The 23,847-nt window shown below is 53.5% G+C and overlaps 1 protein-coding gene across 4 annotated transcripts in view; it reads right to left on the minus strand.

The window, feature by feature from the left end:
* Positions 1-23,847, minus strand: part of LTBP2 (latent transforming growth factor beta binding protein 2) — a 71,538-nt gene that overhangs the window by 11,583 nt on the left and 36,108 nt on the right. The window contains exons 7-21 of one of the 4 annotated variants that reach the window (XM_062623939.1): positions 23,535-23,803; positions 21,844-21,946; positions 12,806-12,880; positions 8,758-8,880; positions 8,076-8,240; positions 7,016-7,246; positions 6,490-6,512; positions 5,760-5,799; positions 5,255-5,350; positions 4,078-4,203; positions 3,757-3,885; positions 3,233-3,352; positions 2,183-2,302; positions 1,859-1,981; positions 1,540-1,665 (exon numbers count right to left, since the gene is read on the minus strand). In XM_062623939.1, the coding sequence (XP_062479923.1) occupies positions 1,540-1,665; positions 1,859-1,981; positions 2,183-2,302; positions 3,233-3,352; positions 3,757-3,885; positions 4,078-4,203; positions 5,255-5,350; positions 5,760-5,799; positions 6,490-6,512; positions 7,016-7,246; positions 8,076-8,240; positions 8,758-8,880; positions 12,806-12,880; positions 21,844-21,946; positions 23,535-23,803 (1,869 nt within the window). Of the gene's footprint in view, positions 1-1,539; positions 1,666-1,858; positions 1,982-2,182; positions 2,303-3,232; positions 3,353-3,756; positions 3,886-4,077; positions 4,204-5,254; positions 5,354-5,759; positions 5,800-6,480; positions 6,513-7,015; positions 7,247-8,075; positions 8,241-8,757; positions 8,881-12,805; positions 12,881-21,843; positions 21,947-23,534; positions 23,804-23,847 lie in introns of all 4 variants that reach the window. The other 3 variants (XM_062623930.1, XM_062623920.1, XM_062623909.1) reach the window with 3 other exon arrangements.

The following is a 23,847-nucleotide window of genomic DNA, read 5'->3' on the forward strand; positions in this document are numbered from 1 at the left end:
GCAGGCCCATGAGGTTGGGGGCACTGAGGGATGCTGCTAACCAGAAGGATAGGCTGGTGTGCAGGCAGCCAGGTCCTGCCCTCCTCTCCTGCCAAGAGCTAAAGCCCTGAGACTAGCAGCTCCCATGGGCAGGGCAGGGACCTTCTCTTCCTCTTTGCAGGGCACTAATCATGCCACAACTATAAATGAGCATCACTCCCTACCACCTCAGGGGAGGGTTCTGAGCTTTTCAATCTCAAAGGGTTGCAAGTAGCAATGTTCTTGAATCCTTCTGGAGATGAACCATAACCTAGTTTATTTATCACAAAACTACCATGAAACCCTTATCATTTTTCAAATATGAAACCCAGATCCACTGACAAGGACACCAGCCAGGGCAGGAAAGAACATGCCATCCTGCCATGCGTGTTTGGGTCAGTGTGACCCAGACAGTATCGAACCTTGATAAGGTGTCCTTGTGGCACAGCTGGGGCAAGGTGGCTGAGAGGGGGCTCACGTGGAGTCTTGGGAAAGGGGGAGGGCAGATGGAAGGGATCAAACGATGGTCCTTCCATTGCACAAAAAAATCACATGGAAAATAAACTAATTTCACACTGGCATTCCTAGACACCAAAACAGAGGAAAATACAGAGAGGAAAGCCTCTCTCTCCTCCTCTATTGGAGGCCCCTATGCAGGGGAATCTTCCAAGAGTAGTATCTTCTGTTTGCCAGCTATGTGCAGGCTGCAGAGCTCTGCACTGCTCCAGAGAGAAATTCACAGCACATGGCCAATCTTTAAACAAGAGCCTTCGACAGCTCTGCCCTCTCCCTTCCCTTACACCAAACAGGAAGCCTGCATCAAGCCATCTCAAGCCCAGGATGTCCCCTGGGGGCAGCCACCGGGGGGGGGGGGGGGGGGGGAGTTTCCTTGCCTGTGAAGGGCAGTCGGGCTGTAAGGCTGGGACAGAGAGCTCTCATGTCTCAGCAATGCAAGCAGCACAGATCGATGCCGGCATTAACTTTCTGCCACACATACATGGCACAGCAGAGCCCTTGCTAAGCTTTCCTCTTTAAACCAAGTTACATTAGGGGTTGAGAAAAATGATGAAACCTGGGTGCCCACAGTCTATCCACTGTCTGTGGCCTCAAGGTTTCTCCCTCTGTTGAGGACCTACATTTGGGGCATGTGCTCCCAGGCACACAGTTCTGAACTGAACCACACACAACTCCTCTCTGCTCATGCTTCCAGGCCTCCCACGCTCTGGCCTGTGTCAGCATTCCCCAGGTCATCATTAGTTCAGGTTCTCATCAGTAGGTCCTTCTGCCCCATTTCTTTCCTGTGTGAGGAAGATCACCTTTCACCTTCCGGTTGCTCCAGGCAGCCATCACCACCACCACCACCACCACCCCCCCCACCCCTTTCTACTGATCAGAGAGTTAAAGAGCTGAGGATCCTGAGGATCCTGAGGCTAAAGAAGTCCCCAGGCGCCACCAACAACCCAGCTATGGCAATGTCTCTTTCCTCAAGCACCCATTCCTCTGTCCCTGGGAAAGGGATACCTTCACATGTGCTGCCATCTCTGGAGACGGTGTAGCCAGCATCACAAGCCACGCAGGAGTAGGAGCCCTCGGTGTTGAGGCAGAGTCCAGAGGGACAGGCAGCCTGGGATGTGCACTCATCGATGTCTGCATAGGCACATGAGGGAGAGCGGGATGAGTGGGAAGCATGTGGAGTAACCGTGTCTGGTAGCAGATGTGTTGAGAGAACAAGCCAATATGGTGGCTAGGACCCTGGCAGAGCCCTCAGGAAGAGCCTAAGGAAACCTGTGGCCTGGGTGTGTGACTCTTCAGAGTGTCTGGACCCACGGCACCCTAGTACCTTGGCAGCTCTTCTTGTCAGGTGCCACCTCGTAACCCCGGTAGCAGGAACAGTGGAAGGAGCCATCCAGGTTGACACACCGTCCGTGAGCACAAGTCCCCTCCACAAGGCACTCGTCCACATCTGCGTGACACAACAGAGGGCAACATGGCACAGGAGGGTGCTCAGGGCTATCCCTGCCACCCAAGCCACAAGGGTGCTGTGTCCCAGCCATGCAGGCTGGCTGCCCACAGGGAAAGGGTGCTGCTTGTGCCCCTGCTCACTCTGAGGCTTGCAGAGAGCACTGCCATGGGGTGCTGCCCAAAGACAGCCCAAGCTCCTCACCAATACATCTCCCATTCCTGGCCCAGTAGCCGTCCCCACAGCTGACACACTTGTAGGATCCCAGCGTGTTGACACACTTCCCGCTGCGGCAAGGGCTGGGATCCACACACTCGTTGACATCTGCCAAGAAATACACTCCTTTCAGGCTCCCAAAGGCAAACAGTGCAGCCTTCTCCATGATGCTCCATCCAGCTGAATCCTCAGTCTCCTTCTGGAGGGCAGTGATGCTCAAGAGGAGGCGAGACACATTTCCCAAGGCTCGGGTAACATTTCTTGTAGTCCCACTTATCAGTCAGGATCCTACACCCACACCTAAGGGCTGACATAATCCAGAGCAAAACTCACTGCTGCAGGACGTTGCCAAGACCAGAAATGTGCATGGGCAGAGAGGGGGATCAGAGAACATCTGTGCAGGGCTGTTTCATCAGGGACTTTCATTAACTATGACTGTGATGCAGCCTCCAATTCAGGAAATCCTTAAGTCAAGTGCTTTGTGGAGGCCGTGCAGGGGGAGCACCATTCTGGGCATGCCCTGTTTCCCGTACTGCCTCCTAAAATAGTCTCCCACTCTGTGTTGGAGACGAGCTACTGAGAAAGGGGAATCTTCAATCAGGCACATTGTTGAATGATCAAGCCCAGGTCATGCCATTTGAGTGGGATCCTGTGGGGCCAGGTGGCCTGAGGCAGCATGCTCTCCCTGCAGTCTGCTTGCCAGCACAAAGGTCTGGTCACACAGAATCCAGGTGGCATGAAAATGGACGGGCATCTCCTCCCAGAATGGAAAGCTGTCATGGGCTGGTTGTGGGGGGATCTCCCTGGGGAGATGGGAGAGAATCTTGGGAGAACTACCCCTCTGTGCCCAGGAAAGCCTGTCCCTTCTAAAGGCAGAGGAGAGGACAGGCAGCCCTCAGGGAGGGCACAGGGCTGACAAACATGAGGGGGTCCTTCTTCCCTTACAGGAGAAGAAACAGGACCGATGTGGAAAGAAGGTGTTCAGCCCTGCACAGGGTGGGTTGACAGGGCAGGGGAACAGGCAGCAGCAAGCTTCACCTTCACACTGTCCTCTGTGTCCCATGGCAAAGCCCGCCTTGCACTCGCAGCGGTAGGAGCCAGGGGTGTTGACACACTGCTGTCCTCGGCAGATAGAGGGCTGCTCACATTCATCTCGATCTGGCAACAGGCAGGGAGACAGTCCTGAAGTCTTCCCGCTCCAGAGTTGGGAAGGCTGGATGCAGGAGAGGTGCTGCTCCACCTGCAGCAGGCTTTGCCCTGGGGACCCATGCCAGGGCTCTCCTCCATCCCTCATCGGTCCTAGCATCCCCTTGAAGCAACGATCAGCACTGGCATCACAGGCTCCTGCCCAGATCATCATGGGCAAGGTCCTGTCCTTGAGTGAGCAGGAGAGAGCGATCCCCATGGATCAGGCTGCCCAAGGGCAGGCCTGCAGGAAGGGAGGTTGTGCAGGTGTGTACGTGTGTGCATGTGTATGTGCACACGTATGAGAGAGGGTAACAGCAGAAGACTGGGGACATCCTGGGGAGGTGGCAGCCCTGTGCCAAGCAGACACCACTTACCCTCACAGCTCTGCTTGCCCTCCGAGACAACCCGGGTGTACCCAGAGTAGCAGAAGCACAAATAGGATCCCACACTGTTGATGCAGTGACCTTTTCCAGCACAAGGATCTTTCAGGCATTCATCTTCATCTGTACCCAAGGATGTGCAAGTATGGAAGACACACTCACCACCTGCAGCCCCCTGCCAGCCCCCTGCCAGCCCTCTGCCAGCTTTGCTGTGCAGCCAGGAGCTCAGCAGGGCTGCAGGGAAACCTTCTCACTGGAGCCTGAAGGAGTGAGTGGTCCATAAAGGCCCAGCAGGCAGAGGAGGTGCCAACCTACCAATGCAGTGGTGGCGGCTGGAGTCCAGCATGTAGCCGGGGTGGCACAAGCATCTGTATCCTTCTGGGGAGAGCACACAAGCACCGGCTCCACAGGACAGAGGTGAAGAGGCACAGCTGCCAGCCTCTGGGAGGAGAGAGCATGGGGTTGGTGGCAGCATGAGAAGGGTGCATGGATTCTAGTGTCTGCATTCTGTCCCAGACAGCCTCTGGGGAGGCTGTTTCTTAACATCTTGGAGAGTGATGCTGAGCCTGCTCCTCTCTACAGCTTCAGGCAGCCTTCACTGAAAGGGCTGCAGGGATGACATGGCAGACCCTGCCACCTCATTTGGGCTGAGCTAATCTGGGATGCCCATCTCCCCTGCATTGCTTACTTGCACCCTGGCCCCACAAGAGGGTGGTGAGGAAGCCTGCCAGCCCCATGCCTTGGAGGAGAGCTGGCAGCTGAGCCTGTAGGGGGTTGGTTCTGGGGTGACAGCAGGGCTCCCTGCCTCTGCCCTGCAGGTGGCAAAGGTGGGGCAGTGAGGCACCACACACCCCTTGTCACTGAGCTGGATCGGGGGATGTGTGCGTGTGTGTGGACAGCCCAACCCCAAACAAAAGTCTACTGAGGAATATGCATTCCTCAGCAAGGTGCCTCTGCCAGGCCTGCTCCCCAAGGTGCTCCAGCCCCCGGCGGAGGGCAGGGGCCACACTCCCAGACACTTAAGCAACTCTGGAACAACGGCATCCTTGTTTCCAGCACAGTAAACAAGCCGCCCTGGGAGCCACATGCCTCCCCTCGCACTCCCCCTTCCCGATGAGTCAGCTTGCACTGCTGGGGAACAGGGCCAAAGCCACCGGAACGAGCGCGTGATCCCCTTGCTCCGCAGCCACTGCTGCACTGGACAAACGAGCTGCAGGCGGGGAAGGGCACAGAAAACCAAACACTTTGCTCCTGTACAGGAGTGCACTCGTGCCTCCACACAGCCGGCCAGCTTTCCCTGGCTGGTGGCAGCCATGACCGGGTTGGGACATCACCTCAGGGCAGCAGGGCAGGAGCTTTTCTTTGGGAAGTCAAGGGGGGATATGGGAAGAGAAGCAGGCTGGGCAAAGGGGAGAAACCCAGGGCAGAGCTTAGGGCATAATTCCCCCAAAAAGAGAGAGAAAGAAAGACCCTGAGAGCAGTGGATACACACCTGAGCCCTGTGCTGGCATCTGTGTTGGAGGAGCAGCAGCATCCCAGGTGGCGGTGGGGCCAGGCTGGGGAGGACCATGCCAGGACTCTTCTTCATCTGCTGAGGAAGAAGTAGAGAGGTGAGGTCCAGATTTCAACCCCAGAGAGAGGTGCCTGCCCAAGGCCTACCTGTGCTGGGTGTCCCTGCAACCACTGCCTCAACACAGCACATGTGAAGGGGCCACAGGGTGGCTGCAGCAACCTCATTATCTAGTTATTTAACACAGCCTCCTTCACATCTCTGGAGATCCACCATCTCCACACACCTCTACAGCCACACATCAGCCACCCCAGTGTGCTGGGGGTCCTCCATGCCATCTGCAGCCAGCCCAGCCAGCAGCCTGTCCTGCCCAGTGCTGGGGTCTGTTGTGTAGAAGAGGCAGCTCCCAGCCTCTGCTCTCCTCCCTCCTCACTGCCCTGTGCTCCTCCCCATGAGCACCCTGCCCTCCTGCCAGCTGAGCACTCACCTCTGCGCATGGCAGGCTCTGCAATGGCAACAGCAACACCCTGAGGGACAAAACCATAGGATTGTAGCTGGGGTGCAGCATCCCTGAGATGTTTTCCCACCCACCTCCTAGATCCTCTTGCTCCCCAAGACAATGTCCTGGGAGGAGAAGCTGCCAAAGCCACTCTGTCCTGAGTGCGCTGGCCTGAGCAAAATACAGCTCCTGGCCGTGCCCGGGGGCTACCCACCGAGGAGCCATACCAGCAAGCCACGCAGGTGAGATCCAAGGCGCTGCTACCAGGCAGGTATGCCTGCAAGGTGGCATGGTAAATACCGCCACTGTCACCGGTGGATCTGGAGGGTTGAGGACAGCCGCTACTCCTCCTGCTGCCCATCAGCCAGCAGGGAGGGAGCACCTGCACCTCAGCCAGCTTCAGCATCTGCCAGGGCTGCTACCTCTGCCCAGCGAACACCAGCTGGAGTCAACATTCACCATGAACTAGTGCAGCAAAGGTCTCAGCTCCAGCTGTTTGAGCTAGTGGCCTCTTAGGAAGGGCTGAGTGGGCACATGGCCTTCAGCCACTACAACTCAGCCAGGGTGGCACGGTTTGCAGTTTGTATGATGTTGCCTCTAGCAGCAGCTACTTGCTCTTTTTAGTGCCTTCTGTTACCAAATTTCACACCTCACTTATTTATATGATATCCCCCTTCCTGCCCATCTAGCTGCCATGGTTGTAGCAAACCTTTCTCACCTGTGCAGCAGAAGAAACTTCACCTGGAAAGTGAAACAGTGCACAGTGAGTACAGACAAAGCAAGCAGGCATCCTTCCCAAACCCCAGCTGCCCCACCTCTAAGGCACTGCTGCTCAGTCCCTAGCACTCCTCCAACAACAAATGAGCTTGTTCCCAAAGCCAACACAGCCAGACCCCTCTCTGGGCACTGCACAGACCTCAGGACAGAAGCCCAAGGACTGCAGTGCCAGGGCTGCCACATGGACCTGGGCTCCCAGTGGAGGCAGCCTGGCTAGCCACCACCAACTGCAAAGATGCGGTTGCAGGAGCCTGAAACACTCGACCTCCTCTCCAAAGGCTTGAAGAATTGATGTCTCATGCCCCAGGAACTCTAGTAGGGCTGAAGAGCACCTTGTATATTCATACAGATGTAGAAGGCCTTTAAAAGCTGCAAGTCCATCCACGGAGGCATGCAGGACCTGGGAATTTGCCCACCCTTGCTAGGGGCCCAGATGGAGCAGCTTTAAGGAGTAGATCCCATACTACCCTCTCCTGCCGAGATCCCAGGGTGGGGGAATGACTCCAGGATGCTCCCACGCAGGCTGTCCCGCAGTTGCTGTCTCCTTGCTACCCAGTCCAATGTCCAGTTGCTGCTCTCCCCTTGCTCTTCCAAGCTGAGGGGGAGCTCTTCTGCCTCAGCCTTCCTCATCGACAGACGGATATCAGAGCTGGAGTAGGTGTAGCCATGTCCTGCTGGGCAAATCTCCTTGAAGGCTTCTGTAAGGGAAAGTCACATCCAAGCTTTAGAGGGCAGAGGTTAGGAAGAGGCTGGTGCAGGGATCATCTGGCTTACCACACCTAGGCATGATGGTGGGGCAAGTGGAAGAAAGGAGCTGAAGATGCACAGGCATGTATGCGAATGCAGGTACCAGTTTCTCCCATCCTATTATTTTCTGGAGACTTCTAAGGGTTAAATCCTTATGGAAACATATCTGGGCTGCAGTGGATGGATGCTTTTTGCAGAATGAATCTGCTCATAGGGCAGGGTGGGTTTCCAGCAGGCACTGGGTGGTGCTCCCAGACACTGAAAACTAAATCCCTCCCTGTGTCAGTGTTGCTAGGAAGATATCATGCCACAGAAAGGTCTAAGCTGAGCAAGGGGGCAAATAAAAATGAGTCCCTGGTACCTCAGCACTGAGCACTTTGCACATCACTCAAGATGCTCTGCACAAACCACCTGAAGATTTTTTCCAGTCCTGAGGGTTTCAGTGCTTTATCCTCCACCCAATCCCATGCTGAGGTATGCCAAACTCATCCTCACCTGGCTTTCATCCCAGCAGATGTACAAGGGACAAAATGGTTGTCAAGTAAAGCCAGGCACAGATGTGGCTGTGCTCTTCCTATGGTAGAGAGTGGTTTCCCATCAGGGGATTCCCTATCTTCCCAGTATTACCCAGGCCTGCTTCCTGGGCTGTTGTACCCATCTCACAGGCCAGCATCTGCACCGCTCAGCTCTGGGTCCTGCAGCCATCTGAGCGGCAGCAAGTTCAGGCAAGCCCAAACCCCACTCTAACCAAAGAGGCAAAGCCAAGGTAGGAACACTCACCTGAGCCAGGCACAGGGCATTCCTCACAGTTCTTCCCCCAGCCCTTGCCAACACGGCTGCAGCAGCAGATCTGCTGGGTGATGCGGTGGGACAGGGGGAAGGAGCACACGCCACCAGCTGCTGAACGGTAACACAGCCCCTGCTCCATCGACACAGCTTTGTCCGCTGAAACACAATGGCAGGCTGAGTGAAAAGGTCAAGCTCTGTGCTCCCCAGACAAAGTGGGGGACACTCAGTCTCTCCCCATCAGGCCTTTCTTTGCCCGTGCCTTCCAGCCTGTTCCAAGGGATGTCTCGTCCGAGGGGCTCTCCCAGACTCTTCCAGACTCAAGCCATCAGGCAATTGTCCCACCAGTGCCACACCCAAGCAAATCCAGCTCCTGTGGGAGCAATCTCAGCCCAGGAGGCTGTGTCTTCTGCTACCACACTGCAGGCATGTCCCCTCCAGGCTCTGTAGGGGCCATTCTTTTCCATATCCATGGAGAACAATGCATGAAGGGGACCCATCTTGCACACAAGCAGGATAGTATAACTGAGATGCACTTGCAAGAGATGTGAACGCAGGCTGCAGCCTCCACTCAGCCATAGGCTCCTGCTTGGGTCCCATCCCAAACCAAGGGGTTCCCTGGAGCACTTACAGATGCAATGGCTACCCAAACCAAGGGGTTCCCTGGAGCACTTACAGATGCAATGGCTACGGGATGGGTCCAGCATGGTGCCAGGCTTGCAGGTGCAGCGGAAGCTGCCACGGGTGTTCACACACTCGGCATTTTTGCAAAGGCCCTGCATCAAGCACTCATTGATATCTGTGGACAGACGAGAGATGCAAGATGTGGTGAGATGTGAGAAAGCTAGGGGTGAACTGCACCCCGTACCCTGTGCCTCCTATTCAGGTGCCATAGACCAAAGGGGTCTCAGCCAGGTTGGTGTCTGGGAGAGCCTCTGCACCAAGAAGCATGGTGGGGACCTCTGTGGCAACAGCAGTCCCACATGTGCAGCAGAGAGCTCGCTCACTGCAGTTGCAGGGGTAGCTCATGAATGACTACTCTGCTTTGTAGTCCTTGTGGAACACAGATGTGGTCCCTACAGTGAGCCACCCTGGCTGTCCTTCCACCTGATCCCTGGTCCTGCTCACATGGAGTCATCATTTGCAGAGGACCCTTGCTGAGAAGCTCAGTGCCAGCACAGAGGGAGGGCAGTGACTGATCCCCTCCAGAGACACAGGGGTGGTGGGCCAGGCTGTGGCTCAGTGCTGTAGTGTCTTCTTCTAGGAAGAGGTTGAGCAAGCAGGACATTGCTAAGCTCAAGCCTTGCCTCAAGGTCTGGCGATGCCCCTGACTCAGCAGGCATCAGAGCCAGCCTTTGGGTAGGGAGCTGGGCTTATCTCAGGGAAACACCACCAGGCTCACTCATCAGGCTTGCAATAAAACCTTTCCTACAGCACCATGTAGGAATGAATGAGCTAAGGTGGGCAAGACAAGGATTGGCAAAAGATGCATAAGGGGCAGCTAAGGGCAGCTTTCATGGTGGAGAGTGAGGAGGAAGTCCTCCTCATGGACTGAAGTAGCTTTATATCCCCACTAAAGAGCTTGGCCCAGAAAAGCCAGTGTGCTATTGAAAGGTTCTGTATCAGGAGGCACTAGAAGTGGGAACATGGAGCAGCAGGAGTGGGATGAACCTCAGCACTACCCTGGAAGAAATCACAGGAACATATGCTACAAGCTAAGAGATGGAAGAAGGCAGCGAGAGGAACATGGGTACACTTGCTGCTCATAGGGCACCTGTGAGCTGCCAAGACCAAGAAATGTCAATGTTATGTTAGGCAACACCACACCAAACACTTTCCAAAGACAATGGCAGTCCCAATGCCAGTGTACAAGGTACTGGTGAGACCTCAGGTGTCCCGAGAGCACCGAGTTGCGTTCTAGAGACTGTCTCAAGGTATAAGAAAGGGGTGCAGAGGTGGGCTGCTGGAACACTCAGAAGAATGGAGATAGTGGAAGAGCCTGCCCAATGGCATGTAGGCCCAGGAATGTCTTTCCCAGCACTACCTTATTCCTCAGAGCTGAAGCTTTACTGCTTGGTGGAAGTGAAGGTGTCACAAAGCCACCTATGACAGCTGGAATTCAGATGCAGTGACCTGAGAGATCCTACCCAGTCTTGCGCTCTTAAACCCTGCTGTTCACCCACAAACCCTGCCTGTCCCACAAACGGTAGAGACACATAGGGGCCATCAAGACCAGGCCATGATTTTAAGCCAATTGGAACTACCAATGCCACAGTGATGTGCAGCAAGCCTGGGAGCAGTGGGATTTGGCTAAGTAATTTAATGGCTTCCTACTCTATACCAAGCACAGGACAGAGTTCATGAGAACAACCGATGGCCAGACCCCAAATGTACTGGGAACCCCACTCAGAGAAGAGGCTTGTCTCTCCAGAGGAGCCTCAGGGCTCATCCCTGTCACTCCCTGCCATGGTCAGAGCACCATTTCATTCCAACACATCAACTGGACAAGCGTTTGGCCTCCACATAAGCAAAGGGATTGAAGGCATTAGAGCAATGAAAGCACAAAACAAACAGCTCCAAGGGCTAGGTTTTATGAGCTTAACTTAAAATTGGGCCACGTACATCTCAGCCTTAGTCCAACCCCATCTATTCCATTGGCAGCAGAGGACTCACACAGTGGAAATCCCCACAGGGAACAGGAGCAGGCAGGTGTGCTCAGGGCCACGCACTCCTACCTCCTGCAGCATGCCAGGGATGGCTAGCCCACAAGAAGAGGCCTCAGGGACCACAAACCAAGATCCATGTTCTGCCTCAGCTGCTTCTTCCCACCCCACACAAGCCTGCTGGTGCTTCAAAGAAAGAGCCAGGCTGGGACAGGCCTGTGTTGGAAAGGTGCAGGCTGGTTCCTGGTGCTCGGTGAGCAGAAAGGACCTGTCAGCAGCAGACACCAAGTATATACAGACACTGCGGTGCTGGTGTGTGTCCTGTGCAGTGACTGCTTGCACACCTCCCTACCACTGAGCCCCCAAGACAGTCTTTGCCTCAAATCTAGCAAGCACATTACCCCTTCTAGTGCCATCCTTCTTGCTGGGCCCAGCAGCACCGGGAGATTCCCTGACTGAGTCTGCCAGCACTCCTCTCAACTCAGACTCACTGCAGCCTTGTTCCTGCTCAATGGGATGCAGCTGAGGAAAGGAAAGGAGATCTGGCAGAAATGAGCCATTTGTTTCTTTGCTGGAAGACACTAGAGGCAGCCCTTTCTGTCCATACAGAACAAAGTGGGCTTCTGCCAAGGCCCTTCTCCAGTCATTCATCTGTGCCTTGATGTCAGCCTGCAAAACCAGGCCTCAGCTCCTTTCCAGCTCAGCTCCTCTCCTACAGCAAATGGTCTCAGGAGCCATCAGCCCTTGTCCAGCCCCTTGGCTCCCCTCCTACCTGGGCTGGCAAAAGAAGGCTCCATGTAGCCTCTCCCATAGTCTATCAGCCAAAGTGCTCACGCTGGACCCTGAAGTGCAGTGCTGGGCTACCTAACACACATCCCGCTGCAACAGCAGAGATGGGAAAAGCACCTTGAGTCAGCTAGAGTATCTGCAGAATGGTACTTCACTAGCCCAGCTTATGAAAGAGCACACAGAGGCACAACTCTGGTTCACGCTTTTTCCAGTGCAAAACCACCTTCCTAGCCAAGTCCACACTGCCAGATCCCTCTGCTCCTATGAGCCTCTCTCTGCTCCAGAGGGGACACAAATCTAGAGCATTTGCTGCAGGTCTCTGCTTGCTGACACTGAGTCCCTGCAGCTGCTCTGCTCTGCCGACTCCTGTTCGATGTTCTCTGGTAGCTCACACCCACAGCACTGTCTGTGGCCACATAAGGGATGAGATCTGAGCACCAAGAATAGAAGCTGTTCTATTGTTGAAAGTTCTCCCCCAGGACGATGTGGGGAGGCTGAATCATTAATTAAGCATGGTGGAAAGTCCCAGCTAAAAGAGATGAGTCATTGGATTGCCAGGCCTGGATGTGCATGGCTGGTGCCCAGGCTCCCTGCTGTATCTTCAAGATGACACCTCTCAGCTTACCGTGAATCACAAGAAGAGAACCATAAAGTTCCACTTCAGAGCACAGAAAAAACATAAGCACTGTAGGTCCAAGAGACGCCCAAACACATTAATCAGAGAGAAAAGTGAAGAGATAGCACCTTGCTTATGTGGAACTGAGGGACTGTGGGAGTGACAAATGGACAGACCCCATCAGCATGGAGCTGGCAAGGCAGCCTGGCAGCATGGACAAGTGACACACTCAGAACAGAAGGAATTGCTTTTATGGCACTCTACCACTAGTAAATGAACAACTGAACAAGCTGACAACCTTCCTAAATGTTTTCAGGCAACAGAATTTCTGTCGCTTCAGACTATGGGAGAACTGTTTTTACATTCAACACTTAGCAGAGCAGCAACACATGTCCTTAGCTGCTTAGAAGGATTTAACAGGTGAGTTTTCTTGGGCTGGCCCCACTATGTGCTGACTAAGCTTAACAGCTGAGCCATACAGCCCAGTGTTACCTGATTTTCTTTCATCCTTGATGAAAGCACAGAGATTTTTCTAAGTCATGTTCTTTGCAGATCTGTATCAGGGAGCTAGATAATTCTGTTCTACTTGTGTAGATACTTACAACTCTGACAGTGGATGTGGGAAGGATAGAGAGATACGTAAACAGCATCCTTACCTTGGCAGTGGCTCCGGTTCAGCCTCTTGTATCCCTGGGGACACTCCACCTGCCCATTCTCCATCAGAGGGTGCACTGGAAAGAAAGCAAACAGTGTGGGATGTTAGCAGTAGAGCCAGCCATCAGCATTCTACCTTCTCCCTGCCCTCCTTGCAGAGGGGAAAGGGTTGTAATTTGCCTTGGATGGGCCTCTGATGACTCCCACAGCAGGGGGAAAGATGGGAGCAAACACATTTCCCAAGCAGTGTCTCCTGCTGGTTGGCAAGTGCCAACCTTGCGACCCATAGGTGCTGTCTGTGCTTCATATCTATCACTATGTCACCTTGGTACCTCCTGGGCCAGCTTGGATAGCCAAGTGGCATATGGCAAGGGGCATCACACATGAGAGCAATGACAGGGGTCCTCGACAGGATGCTGAAGTAACAGCCCAGGGCCTGTTTATTACATTTCCCTGTTTTTTACTGCATGTGATTTCCTTCCCCAATCATTCTCATAAGAGACAATTTCAGGTTTCTGCTTAAAATAGTTTTGTGGGTTTCAAAATAGCCTATAAACTCCACAATTAAATCTCTCCCATTTTTTTAAAGGTAAGTAAAATATTTCCCATACATTCCAAGGAGGTCAAATTTACGCACCGTGCTCTGGAGCAAGGGAAAGGGAATACAGGAGGTGATGCGCTGGGAAGTGAGTAAGCGCAGGGTGGGGTAGGAAGAAAGATGCTTTGCCTAAAGATGGGATTTTCCCAGGGTGGGGTTTCTTTTTCATTTTCTGGACTGTACATTTGGAAACAAGAAGTCCGTGTAACAGCTAAGTTCCTGTCCAGCTGTATTCCCAATGTTCCAATTCCTCCTGTTTGGCATCAGTAGCTCACACCCTGGTGTCATATGTGGAAAGGCCTCCATGGCAATAGCAATAGTAAGGATCTGGCAGAACCCTAACACACTGCAGCTTTTGAGAACCAGGGACAAATTGAGACCATCCTTGCATCAGGAGATGGTCAGAAAGAGACTGCAAATGTTAAAAACACAAACAGTGTGCTGGAGGCAGAGAAAACACATATCCGTGACTCTTTGTCCTGGTCCTCTGACCCTGTAATGCAGCTTAAAGCCACTCTAGGACACTTCTTGAAAGGCAAAAGTTAGGGACCAGACTCCTAGGATAAATGTGCTTGGGAAATAAAAGACAGGAAAACAACTCATTCACCAGCCTGTACCTAGAATAGAAAGCCTGTTTTCCCCAGGTATATTAAATGAAGCTACAAAGTTCTCTGGGTGCAGAGAGATCCTTAGCAGCTGGGTGAACGACTGAGACAAAAACAATCTATTCATGCCCTTCAAAAGCTCAGTCATGAATTGTGGGCAGCCCTTCTTTACGGCCCCAGACAGACTCCCAGTGGCACGTGGTGTAGCAGTGGCAGAATCAGCCCCTTCTGCAGCGTCCTTCCCATATTTCCTGGGCTTTTTTCCTGTTTCCTCCCCAGTCTGATATCTGGATGTTAGGGGCAAGGGGTGTGCTGCTGATACTGAAAATCACTGGGTATATTTCCAACCTCTTGGGAAGGGAAAAGCAACCTCTGGCTCACAGGCTCCAGGCTCAGTGCCCCAGTGGGATTCCAGGTCCTCTCACACTACAGCCTGTGGGCTCAGGACTGCTGACAGGCATTAACTGTGCTTGGAAGCATCTGTCAGCTTCAGCACGATGTGATAACAGATGCTGAAATGAAGCAGCATCCTTATGTGTGAGCCCTCCGAAGGGGAGCCAAGCATGCCAGAGATCAAACAGTGATGACATGTGTCAGAGCCCCACTCCCTCTCTGAAAAGCCTTTGTGGAGAAACAGATCCTGCACCATCCCTCTGCCAGATGCTGCTGGGGAGAGGGCAAGGCAAAAAAATACCAGTGACAGGGGTGAGCGTGCAGGTCTTGTGCCACCTCAGCACTCAGCCTGCAGAAACCTGCGGCCTGTTACTGCAGCAAATCGCTTGTGAGGCTGCGGACAAATGCCTTAATTTTGCAAAGAAACCTGTGCTCCCTGGAAAGAATAACTGTAATGAAATGTGAGCAGACCTCTCTGTACCAAGGGTAACGAAGACAGTTTCTGAAGTACTGGACGGAGGCTGCTCTCTTTCTGCCAGGACCTGGCCGCAAGGGAAGACAGTGTGAGGCTGCAGGAGGATGTAAGCTATTAACTCCCAGCTTTGTACTTGGTTACTCGAGCAGAGGACCATTTCCTTCCACGAGTTCTTATGTTGCCGAACTACAGTGGAGATGGCCAAAAACCTCTGAAAAACCAGCCCAGGACATCCGAGTTTCCTGCAAAAGGGATCAGCATCCACTCTCTCCCCTGCAGCTGCTAGAAGTGGGAGAATGGCTTTGGAGGCTATTCCTCTGAAACCCAGCAAAGGGAAAAGGCCTGTCGGAGAGGGCAGAAACCTGCCAGCACTCACAGCCAGAGAAGTCCCAGCCTCCTGTGTCTGTCTGTCTGTCTACACTCTCCTCAGGAAGGGGTTGTCCCAGTGCCTGAGGCTGGGGATGGAGCAGCTGAGCTGCATCTGTTGGGCAGAGGGATTTCAGGCTTGCGGAGGGAAGAGAGCTCTGGCTCCTGATTCAGGGGTGTGATTTCAGTGCCTCGCCTCGGGGGCACTTTAGCCCTGTAGGCACTGTGCCAAAGCTATGTGCTCACCAGGTACCTGTGCAGTGGGACTCACCCTTGGCTCTCCTCATTGCTCCCTCCATCCCTGCTTCATCCCACTCTCTGGTGCTGCTTTCTGCAAGCTCTACAGGCACTGTGCATCCCTGGTGGAGCAGGGCTTGCACATAGGAGTATGTATGTGTGGTAAGCTCACAGACCCACAAAGGAGATGAGCATGAAGCAACCACAGTCCAGGACTCCCAGCAGCACCTCTGTCCCCAGCTAGAGCAATACTTGAGCAGAGGAGAATAAGAAGGGAAATGAACGCATAGAAATTGGGCAGAGGGATTTTGCAGCCTAGCAGGATGATTTAAGCAGCTAGGCTAGTTTTCCATCACTTCCGAGGAGAAGAAGGTTTACCTAAGGGCCCTGATTCCCCAAATACTGAAGACAGGATGAAAACGCTCAGCCTCATGGTAAAGTGGAAAGAAAGCGCTTCTAGTGGTGGTAGCCACAAGGGCCCAAGTGAGGTAACGTTTGTAGGGTGAGATAATACATTTCATTAGGCCAGCCAAAATCACTCTATTAAAAGGGGAAGAGGCAAGCCTGTGGTCAGATGAAAAGTGAGGAAATGCTTGGCTGCTGAAAGCTAGCCCATTTCTTTCAACTCTTTTCATTTATCGTACAAAAGACATTATCTCTCTGAGAAACATTGCCTTGCTGAACTCCTTTGCCACTTTCAGCATTCACAGACATTTCTGGAGACCCTGCATCAGCTCCATAGAAGAAACACCACTCTGGAGGGATGGCGGGCATCTCCCCATGCCTGCAGTGGGCACAGAGCATGCAGTCAGGAGAGTGGCTGTGGTGCCTCTTCTTACCCTGGGTTTTACAGCACATGGGAGATGAAAGGAGCCAGAGTTCATGGTCTCATGGCACCTGGAGGGGTAGAGTGCTGGGCCCAGTCAAACCTCACACTGGTTTAGTGTGAAGCAGAGATGATCAGCCCCTGCTGCAGAGAGCATCTCAGCTGCTGAACTTGCTGGCAGAAGAGCAGAGCAGCCTGGACTCCACAACAGCCTCCTGAGAGAGGAAGTACTGGAGATACCAGACCAAGAAGTAAGGCAGGGCTGTGGCTGTGGGGATGAGCTGAGTTCCCAGCCAGAATGGACGAGAGGGAAAGGACACAAATCCTTCAGTCCATATCTGTCATGCCTGCTCTCCTCCGGGTAGTCTGTGGTAGGCATGCTCCAGCAAGCCTTCCTCCAATGCCCCCTAAAATGCTATGGTAGCAGGGGTGGGGAGGGCATGCATCAGTGCCAATGTGCAATACAAAACTAAGCCCTCTGCTCTGCTTATGGTCAATAAAGATCTACAAGGTGAAAAAGATGCTTCAAAGAAAAAGATTCTGGTGTTTGGGGTTGTTTCAACAGAGAGAACCTCATCCTGCTCCTACAGTAGCTTTTATCTGGGACAACACTTACCTGTACCTAAAAAAAACCACTTTTGCAACACTGCTGCTGTGTGCTGAGACCATGATGCTGCACTTGAATGACGGGCAAAACACCCACTCTGCAGAACAAGGCAGTCCTGAAAATGCTGTGCTTCCCCAGTTAAGCATTGCTCTCTGTGGTCTCGCCACAACCTTACAGAGGTTTCAGCTTCTTTCCCCACTTCAGCCCTTCTTTGCTGCCCCAGATAGACTCCCAGTGGCACATGGTGTAGTGGTGGCAGAACCAGCCCCCTCTGTAGCCTCTTTCCCATCTTTCCAGGGCTTTTTTCCCCGTATCCTCCCCAGTCTGATCACAAGAGCAGGCCAGGCAGTTGATTTTCAAGGGGCTTCCTGTGGCTGCTTCAGAGCCTGCAGGCACAGCACAGGGGAGCGGCTCAGTGTTTCTGATGATGACGGCTCCATGGGTGAGCTGCCACCCCTCTCGTGGTGGGAGGTCTGTTTGGGGAGTGCTGCGAACGCCAAGCCAGACATTACAAGATCCAACTTTCCAGTGAAATTCAGACTTTTCTCTAGGACAAAAAAAAAAACTTGAAAAAACACGGGGAGTGGGAATAAAAACAAAACAATAGCCTTCAAAGACTTGTTTCTTAATGCAGTTAAAACCCATAGGCAGGAGGAGAGAAAGCAGCCCAGGAAGATCTGCAGTGAGCACAATTGGCGGGTGCACAGCCCAGCCCATGCTCAGGCTGGCTTGCAGTCTGAAATAAGGGTCAGGGGGCCCTGAAAAAAACAGAACCTGGAAGTTGCAGGTTTACTGCTGCACCCAGAAAGTCCCCCAAACCCCCACAGAAAGGTGAGACTTGTAGCTCCTGGGCAGCACCAGAGATGGTGCCCATCACCAGTATGGGCTTGTCCTGGAGCACTGCTGGCACAGATGTGTGTGGTCTCAGGGGCAGGGAGGAGGTGGAAGAGGAGGGCAAGAACTCTCTGCTACCAGTTTTCTTTATCCCCACATTCCTGACAAGGACCAAGCCTTCAGGGGAACTGGTGTCCAAACCCACACCTGCACTGGGGTCTGTGTAGACCTGCATCTTGGGTCTTGCTGGTTTTAGCTCTCACGGACTATCTCTTGTACCAGCATGTTTTTCTCCACAGATTACTGTATGCCCTGAAATGGCATATGGCCTGGCAGGGAAGCAGGAGTAGCTCTTCCCAGCAGTATGCCTGTACCAGCCCCACATCCTGAGCTTGCCATGGGACAGGACATTGCTTCAATGCAGCTTTCTCACCCGTGCTGCTCAAACACTCTGCCAGTTGTTAAGATTCCTTCCAGCCACGTCCAAGTGTCTCTACTTCAGCTGCTTCCTCATCCTCCAATTCCCTTGTGCTACTATTAGTCTTCTCCAAGTTTTACCTTTCAGGTAGCTGTTCCTACCTCTCTGTTCTAGCTTTTCACTGCTTCTCTGCCTCCTCTGAGTACTACAGACCCAGGAGGGTCACTGGATGTCTCCATCTGATTTATCCTACCTTGCAATGCAAGCACATTTCACCCAGCCATCTTCAGCTGCAGCTGAAGGACTGCAGCTGCATGATAGCACGCAGGTGTCCTGCCACCCTCCATGGCTCTGCCTCTGGCTCATCTCTTTTTTTCATGGGTTGGGTGACAGCTTTTGCCCCACAGCTCACGGAGCAAGCTCTCAGCTCTCCCTCTTCTCCCAGGGCTGTCTCTGACGCATCTTGGGGTTCCCATCTTCAGTTCTCATTTACATGAACAACAGCAATCTCCCAATGACTTCCATAGCCTGCCTGAATAACCACCTCTGTGCCCACCTCTCTTAAGTGGCCTAACAATATAGACTCTCCCAGCAGCAAACCAGGCAGCCAAAGGCCTGAACAGAGCCTAAAGGAAACCTGTGAGACTAATGCAACACCCACTACAGAGAGTCCTGCCCAGGTCAACCTCACCCCTACCTTAATTCTGAACTCAGCTTTCAACATGTTCTCCTTAGGATGCAGATGAAGCATTCAAGTGCCTTGGCTTTCCTGATGCTGGACAAAACACACAAAATAGTGGGGACTGGTCATGACAGGTTTGCTCGGACAGACGCCTGCCTCCAATTCTTCTCCTTCTCTGATGTCTTTCTGCACACAAACACGTACCAAACATGAAAGCAGCAGTCGACAGAGACATCCGGACGTATCCAGCCTCTACTAACAATCAGTGTCTCGGGCAGACAGTCAATCCAAACAAGTTCTCCATTTGTCTAGCTATTGCCTGGCTGCACTTCTGTACATTTATAAGTGTTTACACTGAACTAGCTTCTGCCATTTCTGTCTCTGGTTGCTGGAATTAAATTCCCAGCGCTGTCAAGTCTGATCTGGTGCATGCCTCCCTGGGACACACGAGTGCAAGAAGTTCTCTCCGAAGACCACAGTGCCAAGAAGAAAGCTGGAAACATCCACTGGATGTGTTATCTCTGTGCACGAGACACCAGGTCACTGAACTACAGCCCAGTGAGTGAGCACAACACAAACCAGCAAGACTACAAGACACAAGGAATGTGATTGTGGGATGTGGTCTACAGGCAGGAATGATGTGGAGTGATGACTTCACACTAGACAGGCATGGACCTGGGAGCCCTGGCAGAGGAGGTAAGGGGCAATGAGAGATCACAGTGTTCGATGGCTCCAATGGAGCAGGTAGATCATGGAGAAAGGACTGTTTCCATTGCTCCATGCTGGGGCAAGATCTCATGTGAACACAGCATGCCAGAGGAAAGCATGCCAGCCACCTGGGCTTCTCACTGCACAGCCGGTCTCCCTTAGGCTGCCTCCATCAAACGTCTGCCTTACGGCTCCCTTTACTTGCACTGTGTGGCCTCCTGCATGTGGGGCTGGTTACGGGGCAGTCAATCAGAGGTAGCCAAAGGAGGAAGATACTTGCACACAATTAAATAGATGAAAACAGCCTCTTCGGATAGCCTGAATTCCTGCCAAAATCAACAAGAGCTATTTGGTCTCCAAGGAGGAACTTTATTTCCCAAAGCCAGAGAGACAGGGAATGGGATTTTCTTGTGGCACAGGAAGGTGGAGATCCATGGGATACATTTTTAATATCCCCATGGAATTAATTTGGAAAAAAACCTCAGACAAGCATTTGTCCACTCAATGTAGACCATCAGTGACAACCTCCCTTGAGTTTCAGATGCTGCTGGGACACGAGCACATACTGAGCTGTGAAAGTGGGACCTGCTGGCAGCTAGGAGGTTTTTCTTAAGTTCATCTGCTCTACTGGCTAGATGACTACATGGAGCACATGGGGGTATTTTGTGCCTGTTTTCAAGTTTTGGAAGCCTCTGATTAGAGACACATTTTGAAGCCTGAAGATCCAAGTACAGCAGAACAAATTATTGCTGGAGCTCTGGCTGCTGAGTGATACCTAGCATTCTGGCATGGAGAAAAGGAAAGGAGGTGCAGACATTTCACAGCCATCTGTAGACTAACCAAAGTGTTAAGTATCACCTCCTGTTTCCTAATGGAGGGGATCACAGAGGGACAGGGTGGGAAACGGGGAGACTGGTGTGGGACGGGGAGGAGAAAGCCATGACTGTGGATGCAAATGTCAGGGACAAAGAAGAGAGAGCTGAGGCCTATCTGGGGCGTTTCCTTGCTTGTGCTGAACCTGGAGACCCTGTGGTCACCCCCACACCACATGTGCCCATAGCTCCCTTGGGGTTGGCATATGCACGAGTCCAGGCAAGCAGCAGCATGGCCATGGCAGAGCCATGCAAAGCCTGAAGACAACAGCAGTCAGAGTTCCTCAGATCTGCACTGGGTTCCAGGATGCTGACAGCCTTGTCTGCGATTGTGAGGAATTTGGCTCCAGCTAGCCCTACCCCTGGCTGAGGAGGAACCAAACTGAGGGAAGACAAGAAGATGCAAACAGCTCTTGCAAGCATGTGCGTGAGCAGTTGGGACAGCCACAGCAGTTGGGCAGCAGAGCTTAGAAGGCAGCAACACCACGCTTGCTTGCACAAAACCTGCCACCTTGGACACCTCCACTCTCAGTCTCCCAGACCATGGGGTCTGTCTGCTTTAGTCCTTTGATGTAGTGAAGGCATGTGAACAAGCTGCCTGGCAGTGACGAAAGGGGGCAGGCAGGCACAACAGAGGTGTGCAGCTCCCTGCCTGTGTTGCACTGGATGCGTGCACCATGCCCTGCACTAGACTTGGTCAGCACCGGCTGCGGGAGCCACTGTGCCCATGGGGCTGCCTCCCCCCCAAAGCCAGGAGCCCTTCAACACAGCCTCTCTACCACAACACAGGATGGGGCCACAGCTCGAGGGGCCGTGCCTGTCATGGAGCACCCCGACCAAAGCAGACGAGGAATCCCCATCTCCTGCGCGATCAGTCTGTCCAGCTCCCAAGCGCAGCAGAAACAGGGCTGGACGCCCATGCCTCTGGAATGGACCACGGGTGTGCTCCTGCCAACTGTTTGATGTAGTGTTATTTCCAGAGCCCCTGCCAAGCCCGTGTCGGGCCCAGAGCAAGCCCGTAACTCTATAGGGCTGAGTCTGAAGCCTCCTCCACCAATCTAGGACTGCACCTCCTAAAACCACGGCTGCTCTTTTCCTGTTTCTCCCTCTGAGTCGGGCTAGCATGGCAGGAATTGCTGACTTCACTGGAGGGGTGGTTTAGGGAAATAGCACTGATCCTGGGCCCAGCACCCAAACCAGAGTGGTGCTTTGGGGTGCATGGGCTGGTGTGGAAGCCAGCATGGCCCTGCAGGCTGCCTCAGACACACTGCCCATCCCAAGAGCAGAGACAGCCCCAAGGCAGGAGACCCACAGCTCTGCTCTGTGCTTCCTTAGCTGACACTAGGCAGCCTGGGACATTTTTGCTTGCTGATGGTGCTGGCCATCCCTCTTGCTGTCCCAGGCTGAGGAAGTACTCACCTGGCCGGGGGGGACAGGCAAGGCACCGATCTGCACCCCAGAAGAGCCCTACACTGCCACAGCAGTCCTCCAGCTTGGTCAGCCCTGGCAGCGGGTTGGTGCACTGCAGAGAAAGGAGCAGAGGATCAGAGGTTTGTGGGACAGGGAGGGGATGTGCACCTGTCCACTGCAGGTGGCAGGCATGGCAGCAGCAGAGCCAGCATGGGGAATGACATTTTGGGGTCAGAGACTGGCACAGCCCTCTCTGCACAGCTCCCCACTGGGAAACAGCAGGACTGGGGATGTGGATTAAGACAGTAAACAGTTGTGCAGACAGAAAAACACAAGACTCCATCAAATGCACCCCTTAGAGGGGAAGGGGACATCAAACAGAACAATAGATGAACCAGAGATGATATCACCCAGCAAAGCCCTGGGATCAGCCCCGTGCCTGGCTGATTAGCCAGTGAAATGGGTGCACCAGTCCAGCCCGGCGGGAGCCTGCTGTCAGGCACTTTCCTCTGCTTAATAATCCTCTCTTCCCCTCCTCCCCCCCCCCCCCCCCCCCCCCGGCAAGGCCCTCTGGATTACAGGCTTCCCCATTAGAGTGGAGCTGCTGTGGCCCACAGGCCAGAGCTGGCCCCGGTCCAGGCGTGCGTGGCCGCCTGCCCAGTGCTCGCATACCGATCGGCTCGGCTGCGGCAGAGCTGGGGAGAGGCAAGCACTCCCCGCTGGGCTCCTCACCCTCTCCCAGGCATAGCATCACCCCGGCTAAGTGAGGTGTGAGCACTGCAAGGGTACCCCCTGCCGACCCCCTTGCTCCCCCCAGAGCACCTCCTGCAGCATCTCTGGACATCCATGAGCATCTCTGTGCACCATCATCTGCTCCCAGGGGAACAGAGCTGCTGTCTCCTTACAGAGGAGCTTTTCTGCCCCAGGGGCTGATCTCATTTACTGTTGGGAATGGCTGAGAACATACCCTGCTAGAAACCGTGACATGATGAAGCAACTGAGGGATGGGACGGGAACTGGGAGCAACCCCCCAGAAAGGGCTAGGTGAAGTAGGGAGGGGGCTGGGTCCCAGGCTGCCTATCAGGGGCAGATCTCACTGAGCATGAGCTGCTCCGGGGAGCTCACAGGTGTTCCTGTGGGTGCCAAAAACCTCCAATGCTTTTCCAGTGACGCAAGAGAAACATATGGGGCAAGACAAAATAAGAAATTATGATGACTGAGGGACAGGGGTGAGAAAGCCCCTCACGTGCGTTTGCTTCCCAAGCCCCAGCCGAGCTGCCCAGGAAGGCGTCGTTCCATGGAAATCAGACTTTCATTTATCGTCTGAGAGGGAAAGGAATTTTCCTATGTTTTATACGTTTCCTACAATAATCGCAGAGCGTGGCTGTAAATGTTGCTATAAATAGGGCACTCTTTTTAAAAGAGGCTGTGTGTGAAAGCCATCAAGTCTGGGCTGCGCTGCCCCAGGGCACAGCCTGGTCAGGGTACGGCAGTGAGGTCTCCCTGCTGGGCCAAACCAAGGGATTTTCTTCCCAAGTACTAAAGCATTGCTGCCCATGCACACAGCACCTGGGGGATGCCCATGCTGATGCTTCACACAGTGAAAGGCCACCCTCCCTGCCCTGTCAGCCGATGCACCCACACCCCAAAACAAGAAACGTATCTACACATACTCCAGCGCTTGATAGGTGACCCCTTACCTGTCCATGGAGAGCCTCCCGAAAGCACCTCCCCAGCAGCCCTGGGGCTCTCTGCTGCTGCTGGATGCCCTCTGTGGCAATGCTGTTGCCATTCCCGTGGGCATGGGTGTACCAGGGCATGGCAGCCAGCTGAGGCACCAGGGCTGCCTCCACACTGTTCTCCTCAGACACCTCTGCGTCGCCCCGCACCCTGGCCACCTGGTGAATCTGCACGGTGGCTTCTGGAGGGTGGTTGATGTGGACATTCACCAGGGAAGGGTTTAGGGAGGCTGGAAGATGAGTTTATATGACAGCTGTGACAATCTGGCAACAA

The sequence above is a fragment of the Pezoporus occidentalis genome, unplaced genomic scaffold, assembly GCF_034315485.1.
Source record: "Pezoporus occidentalis ecotype Australia unplaced genomic scaffold, CSIRO_AGI_Poc_V1 ctg108, whole genome shotgun sequence".
Taxonomy (NCBI): Eukaryota; Metazoa; Chordata; class Aves; order Psittaciformes; family Psittacidae; genus Pezoporus; species Pezoporus occidentalis.